The 12,812-nt window shown below is 39.9% G+C and overlaps 1 protein-coding gene across 3 annotated transcripts in view; it reads left to right on the forward strand.

Moving 5' to 3' along the window:
• Positions 1 to 12,812, forward strand: part of DTNA (dystrobrevin alpha) — a 182,392-nt gene that overhangs the window by 141,240 nt on the left and 28,340 nt on the right. Inside the window, exons 11-14 of one of the 3 annotated variants that reach the window (XM_030446270.1) lie at positions 2,521 to 2,619; positions 3,252 to 3,344; positions 10,015 to 10,102; positions 12,575 to 12,672. In XM_030446270.1, the coding sequence (XP_030302130.1) occupies positions 2,521 to 2,619; positions 3,252 to 3,344; positions 10,015 to 10,102; positions 12,575 to 12,672 (378 nt within the window). The remainder of the gene's footprint in view (positions 1 to 2,520; positions 2,620 to 3,251; positions 3,345 to 10,014; positions 10,103 to 12,574; positions 12,673 to 12,812) is intronic. The other 2 variants (XM_030446271.1, XM_030446272.1) reach the window with 2 other exon arrangements.

Genomic DNA, 12,812 nt, shown 5'->3' on the forward strand with positions numbered 1-12,812 from the left:
TGGCAGAACCCAGAGGAACTCAGTATGGCCAAAACAATCCCTGAAGTATTAGCTGTATTTTGGGCAGTACTTGGAGGATGTAGGAAGATGTGGAAGAAAAGGTCAAATATTAGCTCTTCAAAGAGAAGGGAGATTGAAGGTGGAAACAAGGACAAAGATCAAGGGGATTATACAAGACACAGCCTAACCTTGGCATCCAAAAATACTGAAATTACAGAAGAATTAATAAGGACCTTGAGGGTAATAAACCAATGAGAAATAACCAGCATGGCTTTGTCAAGAACAAATGATGTCAAACCAAACTGATTTATTTCATTGGCAGGATAACTGGTCCAGTGGATAGAAAAGAAGCAGCAGATGGGGTGCACTTTTTACATTGTCCCATATGACACAGAAGTACCTAAAGGAAACATGGACATGGGGAAATCAGTGCAACTTTGAAAACCAGTAAAAAAAAAAGTTTGCTGTCATTCTAGAAGAAGAGCATATCAGCTGGGACTCTTGAAGGCCATCCTAAGTCAGACATTGTGCATTATTTCTTATAATGACCTAGTGGGAGAGGTACAGTGAATGTATGCAATCTGTAGGGGATACAGAGGTTGAAACAGTTCTTGGAAGGAGTGCTTGGAGAGCAGTTTCTAAATTAAAAAATGAGCTCAGTTGCAGTGGTAGTAATTGATGTCCAAATGATCCGGAATCAGTCAGAGGAAACTCTAATTATAAGTGAGAAGTGCTGTAGCAAGGAAGCAAATAATCAAATAAAAGATAGAGCATAATTGGATGGAGAGAAATATTTTAACAGAGGACCTAGAAGTTGCAGTGAACCACAAACTAATTGAAGTCAGCAATGCTATAGTTAGATTGCATCTGATCCTGGAACATCATGTGGAAAGCCATTAAAACTCATTCATTCCCTGGAGGAGGAGACATCTGCTTGGAGTTCTGCACTCAGTGCAGGGCAACAGCACAGGGGCAAATAACCAGCATGACACAGTCAGAGAGGTCTCAGAAATGTCAGAAAACTTTAGAAAATAACTTATAACTCATAAGAAGAGGTTGGAAGATGTCATTTTGTTTAATCAACTAAGAAGGAAATAGAAATTGATAGACATACCAGTTGCTCAATTACTAACATTTGCTTGACTGTCCCTCCACCCTAACTGTGTTGTTTCTGGAGTACAGGCCAGGAGAACTGATGGTTGCTAGAGAGAGCATCCCACTGCACTGTTAAAAAAGTGAAGTACAAAATCTTCCCTGGTGGCTTTGGTCTCCCATAGTGGGAACACATTTATCTTTAAGAACCGAGAGCTGCATTTTTGGCTGAAATGGCACACCCTGTACCCCCTGAATGTATTTTCCCTCTGTAACTGGGAAGAAAATATGGGTAGAAAACATATTCTTCTAGATGGCATGAAGCATTTTTATCTGTATGGATATTGCTTCAATGGAAACAACAGACATTAGTAGCATGATGAGGGGCACAGAAATGTGAAGCAAGTGTTTTTTCTTACTGTGCATCTCATGATGAGTTCAGCATCTTATTCGGCTATCTTCCAGATTTATTATAAATCAATAGGGCATGGATTCTTAGGACATTGGTATCATCCTTTTCAGAAAGTGCTTCCAACTTTGACCTCCCAAAAGGAGGGCAATAGCACATGCCTCATCTGACTGTATTCCCTCTTTGCCCAGATGTTGAAGGTTTTGATCTTCTGTCCATCAGAAGCCTCATCTGCTCAGATTTATCACGTGTCACATTTGTGCATCATCTGCCTCTACCCCTACCCCCACAGCCCTGGATGCACAGGTGCATGCATGCTCATGCATCCATCTTTTGATGAAAGAAATGCACAGCATCAGTAGCCAAACAAACAATCAAACAAATAAAGTGAAATAATTTTTAAAAATAACAGAGTCAATTATATTTTTGTGTAGCCGTGTTGTTTTTAAACCAAAAATACTGCAGCACAAAAGAAAAGCTAACATTTAAATATCTCAATTTTTAGTCCGGGTTATCTTAAGAAACATGGAGATTTCAGCACTGGGAAAGATGCAGTTACTGCAATCCATTAAGTACTGATCAGGAAAAAGAACAGGATTATGAACTTTTTTTTTTCTAACCAGCAGAAGCAAAGTACTTCTCAAAATTAAACTGGTATATCCTACCACAGCATATTTCCATAGATTGTTAAAATTATCTTGGGACAATTAAACTGGTATGGTGAAGTTTTCCCAGCTTGAAAGTTACGTTTAAGGTGATTTTTATCTCAGGCTCCACCTGGGAACTATATTTGTGAGAGAAGCACATTTCATTTGTCTTTTCTGTAGTGAAGTCTTTAGAGTTTACTTTTGGTGAACAGGAGGGAAAACTCAAATTCCTGACTTTATATGTCCTGAAGTTTTCTAAAATTTCTGTAAAACTTCTACCATCAATTTTATTGAATCCGAGGCACTTGAATGAGTTTCTCCAAACTCTGTTCTGTAATTAATTTCAGACATGACTGTTTACCATCTTCTTAGTTTTCCTGTCTTATTAAATAGCTCTCCTTCCAAGAATACTGAAGTAGAGCAGAGCAAACTGCTGGCTAGGGCTGCTCCAGCTTTCTTGAAAGGCAAAGGGTAAGTTAAGAGAGTATGTTAATAGCTTGCACTAACACAGCTAAACTAAAACCTTATCCTCTCTTCCTCCCACTTGTTTTGTGTTCTATAAAATCTTTCCTGAGAAAATTCAGATAACCAATTAACACAGTGAGCTAAGTAGGTCATGTTTAAGTATTTTTATGTATGCCTGGATGCATGAGTCTTGACCCCACACTTCCAAGGAAATCAGACTTGTGATTTCAGTATGTTGATCATGTGTGTAACATCTGTTTATTTAATATATATATGCAATACATCATATATTAAGATAAATAGTGCTGACCTGACAATCTGCTGTATCTTGAAATAAATGGTACTGTACAACTCCAGTCCCTGGCCCAGTCTGGCATCTCACTAATTTCTCAGGCTTGCTCTGTAATTGAGTGGGATTCTACTCCCCTCAGCCATTAAATACTTAACATATAAATTACAATAATAACAAAATAATTTCCACACTTCTTTTTGGGTTTGTTCTTGTTTTTGTTTTCTAAGAACACTTAAGTATTAATTCCTAAATTCCCATTTCACAATCTCACTTGCTCCTGCTTTCTCTGTTTATTTCCCTCTGTCTGTCCGGACTGCAACCCCTTTTCCCCCTGACCCCATTCCAGGTTACAGTACAGCCTCGATGTTGCAGACAGGCTGGCTGATGAACATGTACTCATCGGGTTGTATGTCAACATGCTGCAGAGCAACCCCACACGGTTAGTGCAGGTTTGGCACCTTTGGGGAACCCAGGAAAGGGGCATAGGAGCCAGATGCTCTCATGGTTTTCCTCCTGGCTACAAGCTGAAGCAGCTCTTTATGGACACTAACCTTAAAGGGAATGAAAATAAACACGAGGTATCTCTTCCCAGAGTTGGTGGGTTATGGCTGTTATTCTCTTTAGTGATGTTGAGTAGCAAGGTGTTGTCAAACAACTGCTTGGCAAGGTATGGCAACACAAATTGAGTGGAATTCCACGATTTCATCAGTGCGGGATTTGGCGGTGGTACAGAAATCTTTCATACAACACTGAGTAGAAAGTCCACGTTTCCAGGTAATAATTTTGAGGTGATGCATAATTTGTAGCTTCTCCTTGCCTTGTAAGTAAGGAATGGTGAAAATATGTAAGCAGTGGCAATAGTAATAATAGGAATTTGCTTACTAACCTAGTGAAGGAATTAATTTCAGTTTTTACTGAATTAAATTCAGTTTTTAAATCTGGCTGATTTCCTGCATTGTTTCAATCATCAATATAAATTTGCCTGTATCTTTCATCCAGATTCAAGTATTACAGTTTTTAACAGCTATCTGGAACATAGTTCACTGTCTCTGCTGGAGCAGATACAGAGCTTTGTCTCCTCTCTCTCTCATCCACTCATGGATGGTGGCATCACAGCACACCACTCCACTCCAGAGAGCTGGAATGTGGCTCTGGATCATCTCTCCAAGTACAACAAAATATCAGACTCTGCAGCTCTGTACCAGCAAGGTGGAGACCTGAGTAGTATATGGCCCTAGAAAATGTGGCTCAGAAAAGAAAACTGTACAGTGTTGCTAGCAAAACTATGCTTGTGAGGTTTCTTTTGCTTCTAACAAACTCTTCAGTTTCCTGTATTGCTGTTGCAAAGTGTTTCCCAGGTTAGTAGGAGCTCTCAGTTTACTACTTATATGTAGAGAAGGCAATCAGCAACATCATTTGGGAGGGTGAATGCATTTGGTTCTCTGCATTCTTACACTTCCATGTGTAGCTCCAGTTGAAAATGGGGGCAATTTGCCATGCCCAGTAGAAAAAAAGTCTGCCTTCATAGTCCTGAATCTGCTTCTCTGCTCTGTAGCCCACTGGGATGTGCCAGGGGGGGAAAAAAGTGCAAACTAGTTTTGAGGAAAATTAAAACCATTTTTTCAAAACAAAAACGTTGTGAAATAGAATTTAATTCCTGGAGAAGCACTTGGAGAAAGCAGACTTCTTGGCTAGTGTTTACACTGTGGCTGTGAAAATAAGTTGTTGGGGCATTTGTGAAGACCAGTCAGTGCCCACCTGTGACTGAGGACATCCATATGCTACCACTCTGTCCCACTGGACAGGGAGAAGGAAATGTTACCCTGCCTACCATGAGTGAGTGACAGGAAGTGAGCAAAGAATGAACATGTTTTAGAGTTAATTTTGGTGCTAGGCTGGTGTGCCAGGCATGAAATTTGGATCCTATGTCTGTAATTTGGTTAGTTTCAATGAGGACCAACAGTTATTGCCACTTGCAAGTGCTTAGCTTCATCTTTACCATCTTCATCCTCTAAATTTTATGTATGTATCCACCCTGTTGCTTCAAGTTTTTGAGCTACCCTCACTAAGTCATAGTACATTTGTATCCTAAAGCAGACATAGAAATCATGTGCCATAACATCCTTCAAATTTAATTTTGAGGGATGGATGGAGAGTGGCTGATAATGCCCTTAATTATCTGAATAGCTGATGCGAAGTGTAGTACATAACATCTGATTACTGACATTATTAAATCACTGCAGTCACAGCATCCTCAATGAGAAACAATCTCCATTTTTTTCATCAGATACTAATTAGAATTTGACAGAAACATAACTGAGGGGAGTAGCAGTCATAGTCACACATCAAACCGTGCTGCATTTCCATTTAATGCTTTGTGGCAATGAGACTGGTAGAAGAAAAAGTGTATGGTTATATTTAGGTGAAGACAAGAAGAAAACACAGTTCTGAAGCTCCTGTGTGAAACCAGTTGCCAGGGGAGGTAGGTGAAGCTCAGCTGCTACACGGAGGTGGCATCTTCAGGAAATGTGAGCTCCTTCTGCCCATGTCCCAGAGTCACTGGATGCAGCTTGCACAAAGCCCACACAGCTGTGGTAGGATAGTGCTGAGGTCCAGTTATCTCACCCTGCAGGTTAAAAAGATTTGGTAACCCAAAAGCAGGTGTCAACCATAATCAAGTCACTTCTGATGTCACTTTGGAAGCTGAACATGAGCCAGCAGTGTGCCCAGGTGGCCAAGAAAGCCAATGGCATCCTGGCCTGTATCCAGAACAGCGTCGCCAGCAGGTCCAAGGAACTGATTCTGCCCCTGTACTCAGCGCTGGTGAGGCCACACCTCGAGTACTGTGCCCAGTTCTGGGCACCTCAGTTCAGGAAGGATATCGAGGTCCTGGAGCAGGTCCAAAGGAGGGCAACCAGGCTGGTGAAGGGACTCGAGCACAGACCCTGTGAGGAGAGGCTGAGGGAGCTGGGGCTGTTCAGCCTGGAGAAGAGGAGGCTCAGGGGAGACCTCATCGCTGTCTACAACTCCCTGAAAGGAGGTTGTAACCGGGTGGACATTGGTCTCTTTTGCCAGACGACTTTCAACAAGACAAGAGGGCATGGTCTTAAGTTGTGCCAGGGGAAATTTAGGTTAGATATTAGAAAGAATTTCTTTACGGAGAGAGTGATCAAGCATTGGAATGGGCTGCCCAGGGAAGTAGTGGATTCTCCATCCCTGGAGATATTTAAAAAGAGACTGGATGTGGCACTCAGTGCCATGGTCTAGCAACCGCAACCGTGGTAAAAGGGTTGGACTCAATGATCTCTGAGGTCCCTTCCAACCCAGCCAATTCTATGATTCTATGATTCTATGATTTAGGGGAGACTGCAGCTGGCCAGCTCAGCTCTTAACAACAGCTCTTAAAACAACTTTTAAGTGCAAATAATTTTCATTTCATTCATGTAGATACTTTACTTAGTTTATTTTTTTATATTTCAGTCTTTTTTCTTTTCAGGTGCAGTAGAAAATAAGATGTATTATATTCTCATTCTTTAGCAAGTTATTTTCTGATTTTTTAATATTCTGCTGTATAATACTGTAGTGAGTCATATTTCTGTAGTATGTTATTCTATGGTGTTTTTAAAAATGTTTCTTAAGGGAGTGTGCACAACAACTAACTCTAGGTAGGAAAACTTGTCTAATCTTCCCTTGAAAAAGGGAAAAAGTTTAGCAACCCACGGATTACAGAGAAATATAATAGACATATTATGTTAATAATAATAATATATTAATAGATATAACAAATGTAAAGATGCGTGGCTCCTCTGAATGGAGTTAGTTTACATCAGTAAACCCACATCCCCAAGTGTTATTAACCTTTTGATGGTAAAATCTTCATGATTCTAAAGTAAATGGTAGCTTAACAATAGCAGAGGGCACAGAGGATGCATCTCAGTTTAAAGTGCCTTAAAACCAGGACAGTCTTGAAAGTGTCACAGATAAATAACCCTCAGAATACATTTGGTGGGTTGCTGTTAGGGCATTGTTATTATAGCCCTGAGGCTAAGAAACCTTCCCTTTAATCTGTCGGTGTTTTCTGTAGTATATTTTTTATGAAGTGAAAATTTGTAGGTATAGAGCATGTCGTGAAGACCACAAAGATGCCTCTACTGAAATAAAAAAAAATCATGAGAGATGGGCATTTCTGAGGCTTTTCTAACCACTGGTGATGTAATTTTAAGACCATCAGGGGACATCTGTATTATCTGTTGCAGGGTGCCTACTGCAGAACAGGCTGACTTTGCACATCTAAAGCCTAAGAAATAGCATAGATCCTCCAGCTAATGCTTTCATCCTTTTGCCTGCAGTTTTGAGATCCCTTTTTTATAGATCTCCTTTAGACTATAGAATATTACACAGATCAACTGAAGCCTAAAAAAGAAGTCCTCTTGCTCAGGTCATAATACTGGATATTCATTCTACTTCTGAATGATAATAATTCTACCAGATCAATTATTTCCAATAATTATAAAGGCCTCGAAGAAATGGTCAGTAATGGAGAAGCAGTATTAAAGGATTGTTTCTTTTTTTTTTTTTTTTAGAAAAGAAAGATCATCAGAGGATATCTGTATGCAAAACATTCGGTTTCTTTCAAAAGGATGCCTGAATCATTCTCTTGAGGGTCCTAAATTCTGCACACATATTCATAATATTTAAAACTTGTGTGTATTTCACTGTATCATTGTCTGTGAAGTTGCTGAAGTAAAACTGAAGGAAATTATGGCAAGTCACAACTCAGATATAAAAGTCTTGGCAGTTGAGACTAATGCTGCTCTGCATACATCTGTGCTTAGCAATCACATAGAATAGGTGAATTTCAGAATTAAATTTACTTCAGACATTGAAATTTAATTTACAACACTTCGAAGTCAGTGATTTGTTGTATTCATAGACCAAATTTTATGCTCTAATACATCTATTTTATTGCACCCACCTACACATAAATATATATCCGAGACATTAACTAGCAAGTAAGAGGCAAAAAGCTGCAGTGGCTTGGTTCATACAGCAAAGTCATTGTCTTGGAGCTTAACTCACATCTCAGAACTGTTTTGCAGATTGTGTTATACCAACAAGTGGAACCGTAATCCATTATTTTTCCAGGATGGATAATATGGTTGCACGTTGCTGTAAAAAAGAGAATTGATGCTGAATGCTTGCTGTTTTCACAGCCATCTGTTAGGATGTGATGTTCTAGTCATTATAGAAAAGTTAAAAATTAATTATACTGTCATTAAAATAACCCTTATTACCTGGTTTGCATAATTTTATGTATCTACAAGAGTTGCTTGCTGCTTTCATTCTCAGGATGACTGTAAGCATGAGTATGTAGGAAGCAGAACTTCATAAATTTAGAAAATACCTTTAGTATGGCTCTTTTCAGAAAGTAAATCAGCTACACTTCAAGAATATGAATAAGCACAGAATTTAGTTGTATGTGTAACAAAATAAATTGAAGATAACCAAACCCAAAAAGTCATGTTTATCTACCACCAGAAGTCTTATATGCAGTCTGCTGCACAACCTTAGTGTACACAGAAGCCCTCTGGGTCTGCCTTTTCATAGCTTTACTGGTTTTCTAAACTTCATGTTTGTTACCTCATAGGCTTCTTGTCAGAATGAGAAAAAGATTATATTTGTCTCTTTTCCCTTACCTCAGCAATCTATAGCGAATCCTCACTACTCCCACCTTCAGTTTAATGATCCATAAATATCAACCACTACTCCTTTTTCAGACATAACTTATAAATCCCAGTGAACTTAATCCAGCCAACCAAAAGATGCACATTGTAATTCTTTGAGGGAGGTACCTGGGAACATGAAATCACAAAGGAATATTGGAGAAATATTTCCTTTTAAAGATGCCGAATTCATCAAAAGCCAAACTTTTTGCACAAGTGCCACTTTCATCCGGAAGGCTTTTTAAGTTCAACATATAATTTCTGGCAAAGATCAGAGTAAGATGCCCACGCCCCAAATAACCCTTGTTCTTCACACTCTTTTGAAACGTGAAGCTCATCCTCCAGCAAGCAGTTGCATGCCCTGAAGAGCCAGTGGGTAGGGAGGCATGTGCCTGGCTCCCTCCAGGCAAAGCACCAGACAGTTGTCAAGACATAAGAAAAGAGCTCAGACTTACCTCTGTCTGGGGTTGTCTAGAGCCTGTCTTGTATTCCACACCACAAAGCATTCTTCTCACCTCCTCTCAGGGGCTTCACTGTTTTTTTCTCCTCTATACTAAAAAGTAACACAATATAGGATTCTATATCCTAGTAATATCCAGGGTCAGCAAAGCCTTCTTTGTATTTCATGGGGTTTTTTGTCAGTGTCATAGTTTTGGTGGCTCTCTGCAAACTTCTAGATATTGATAAATAGTAATTGTTCTCACTGTATTACCTTTTTCCTGCTCATCTTACTTCCTTTACAATAATGACAGCTGGCAACTGGTTTACCTGAGAGAAATATTTGCCTATGATATTGTTAGAAAAAAAAAAGTAATATATTGTAGTATCTTAAAAGAAAGTAATATATTGTAATATTTTAAAGGAATTCAGCACATTTGCAGTAAGTTCTTATACTTTCTGAGTAATTCTATGGAGATTCTGTGCATGTTGCCAAAGCAGATATTTTTTGTTGTCAGTGCTAGAAGAGTTCTGCATCCTGGCAACAGGAATTGGCTCCAGGTTAAAGTCAGTCTAAGTCTGGGATCATTGATGCACCATTATGTAATTCTCTGGAATCTTCCTCCCAGATACCCAGAAACCAAGAATAAGGGTCTGATTATAAATTTCTAGATCAGTAGTTCCAAACTGTAGTCCGTGAGGCCTTAGTAAGTGTCCTGCAGAACTGTCTAAAACTGAATAATATTTTCTGTTGCAAATCTGACAAAACTCTACTCAAATACCCTCCTACTTCTCCTCTTTGCTCAGTTAGCATCTGCCATTGTTAAGCTGGCAACATTTTGCTTCTAGATTCTGTAATGAGGGTGTGTGAGTGGACAGGATGACAGCAGTGGTGATTTTTACCATGTATTAACATGTTTTCCCTCCTTCCCCTCCAACCCTGAGCAGTGTGCTCGACAGCACAAGTCGCCTGGATGAAGAACATAAGCTGATCGCCAGGTATGCAGCAAGGCTGGCAGCAGAAACTTCTTCATCAGTAAGTGTTTTAATTAAAGGAAGGCATTTTCTTTCTGTCATGTTCCAGGGGCTTGGCAAGATCAGGGAAATTACATTTGACAGTCTTAATGATTAATGGATTATTTTTTTCCCCTATCCTTTCAATCAGATGCTGTTAGACTTCAGTAATAACACTTTTATGCAGTCCATTTAAACCAAAGAATTCCCATACTAATGCAGTGCTATTTAAACAATTACAGCAAAGGGAATCTGACATCCTGAACTCAGGAAAGACCAGAAATATTGTCTGGACTAGTTTTGGTTAAAGGTTAATGATTTACTACAGTGGAAAAATGGGGCAGTGAATCCATTTCACTCTTCAGTTCAAATATTACAGACACCAGGGCCCTAAGTGCTGAGGATTTTAAAGAATGATCTTCAGCAAGATGGCTGTAATGACCCCCTGCATTAGCCCTAGCTCCCATTTTCATTTCAGAGCAATGATTATTCTGCTCTATGTATCCCAAGATAAAAGGTGATGAGAGGCTAAAACCTCCCTTACTATATTCAGGGATAAGAGAGAATGAACCAGGAGCCTAATTGAAGTATATAAAATCCTAAATGGCACAAATAAGGTCAGCCTAGTTACTTCTTTTCCAGATAGAACACAGGAGCATAAATGATGGTTAAGTGAAGAGCAGCCATTCCGGGATGCCCAGCAGCATATTTTCACACTGAGATTTACACTGTGAGGTCAATTGAAAGGGTGAAATCAGGTGCTGCTCTCCATGTAAAAGCATTGAGTCCTGTTCATCCTGAGTGAGGGCAGCAAAGATGAATTTGCTGCCCCGTGCAGCCACCTGTCGAGGAAGATTTCACACTACCTGCAGCTTCAGAGGGCTGCATGTGTGCTCCTGCTCTGCCAACCCAACCCAAATCAATCCTTTCCAGAGGTGTGAAAGTATTTCAAATTTAAGGCAAGCTGTCCCTGATGGTGCTGTTTCAGAAGGATACTAATTATTTATGAGACCAAGATTTCCAATGGAAAATGTCTCTGGCCTGAAACTGGTAGAAATCTGTTGTATAGAACCTGTGTCTATGGTGTGGGGGAAAGTTAGGGAATGCTATTTAAGTAGCTTTTAAACAGAGCTGGTTTGAAGGAAAATGCTAAATTTCTCATTGCCATCCACCTGTACTCTTTGAACAAAGGAGGCAAAAGGAAAAGACAAGGTTTCTGTGTACAGAAATATTTCTGAGCATGAGGGTGGCACCACATTAGGGGCACAGAGAAAGTTTTTTAAGCTTTGCTGATGTTCATTCTGTTTTTTAACAAATGGAATATATTAATAACACAGGGTATGGGAATAAAGATCCTGCTTCCTTCTAAATCAGTCATGACTTCCACCAGCGTGTGTCAGTTCTTTTTCTTTATATCCTCGTTTGCTTCCCTGTGGATGGAGCATTGATAGGAAAATGAACCTGTAGCAGAACAAATAGTAGATAGGTACAGTCTTAACATACTGTCCCTTCCCTGGAGATGGTATTAACAAAGGTCAGCACTGAGTTGTATGTTCATCCTTTCTGAGGGTCCATTCCTTCAAGGTGCCACCTCCTGGAGGAGGAGGTGCCCAGCATCATAAAATTGGGCTCAGGTTACGCCTCACAGGGCTCTTATGGTGAGAAACATTCATATCAGTAACTCAGCAGTGTATTTCTTAATGTCTGATTCTTTCAGGATGGACTTAGAAATAAAAGGGTATCTTTGATAGCTCTGTGAAACTTGAAATGTCTTGCTCTGCATTGTCATTGATTCAATGCTGAAATGCAGGAGTGTGAGCAAGGAAAAGGATTTTTTTGGGTATTGCTGATGAACATGATGAAAGAGCATAGTCTAATGAAGCTGTAGTGAGCAGTGCCTGGTTTGGTAAGAAATAGCTTAATTCCTGCTTTGTTTTATTGGAGAAAAAAAGGTTCTGCTGTACCTGAAGAGAGGTAGAGGTTTTCTGAAGCATTATCAGAGTGTATAGAAAAACTTGGCCAAATGGGCCACCTAACCAAACTGGAAACTGAGTACAGCTTTCAAACTGGAAGTAGAAGTGTACTTTCAAGAGGAGGAAGCATCACTGCACTGGATACACACTCCCTTCTTGTTGGAGAGAGACTCTTGGTTTTGCTTCAGAGTATTTCTCTTGTCTGTAGCATGAAAATTAAGAGCTGTATTACAGCAACTGCCTGCAGCAGTGCCATTGCCTTTTGTGATTGGTTCAGAGGAAGCTCCCTTAAGAAGCAATGAATGACAGGATGGTAAACACTGAGTGTTATTTGCTCTAGCACTTACCCTTTTACTAGCAATTGGGAGCTGCAGTGCTTTGAGCACAACATGGATGCTCTTTTTTTAGCTTAGGCAAGCCTCGTACTGCATAAGGAGTTTTCATAGAGCAGATCTGTGTTGAACTCATGGGTGCATACTGGCTGTTGCTCCTTCAGTGCATCCTTCTCTTTTTTTCAACAGCAGCAGGGGCAGCAAAGAGGGGCATCAGACATCTCCTTCACCATTGATGCAAACAAGCAACAAAGGCAGCTGATTGCAGAGCTTGAAAATAAAAACCGGTAAGCATCTGCCAAGTGTCTGGTTTTATTCAGTCTGTACTGTGTATGTTGGTTTCCTCACATTTTTTACCACCTGCTTCCATGCAATGTGCTTTTACACATGCATACACCTCCCCCTGCTAAAAGCATGAAGCACAAAA

Source organism: Calypte anna, chromosome 2, assembly GCF_003957555.1.
Source record: "Calypte anna isolate BGI_N300 chromosome 2, bCalAnn1_v1.p, whole genome shotgun sequence".
NCBI lineage: Eukaryota > Metazoa > Chordata > Aves > Apodiformes > Trochilidae > Calypte > Calypte anna.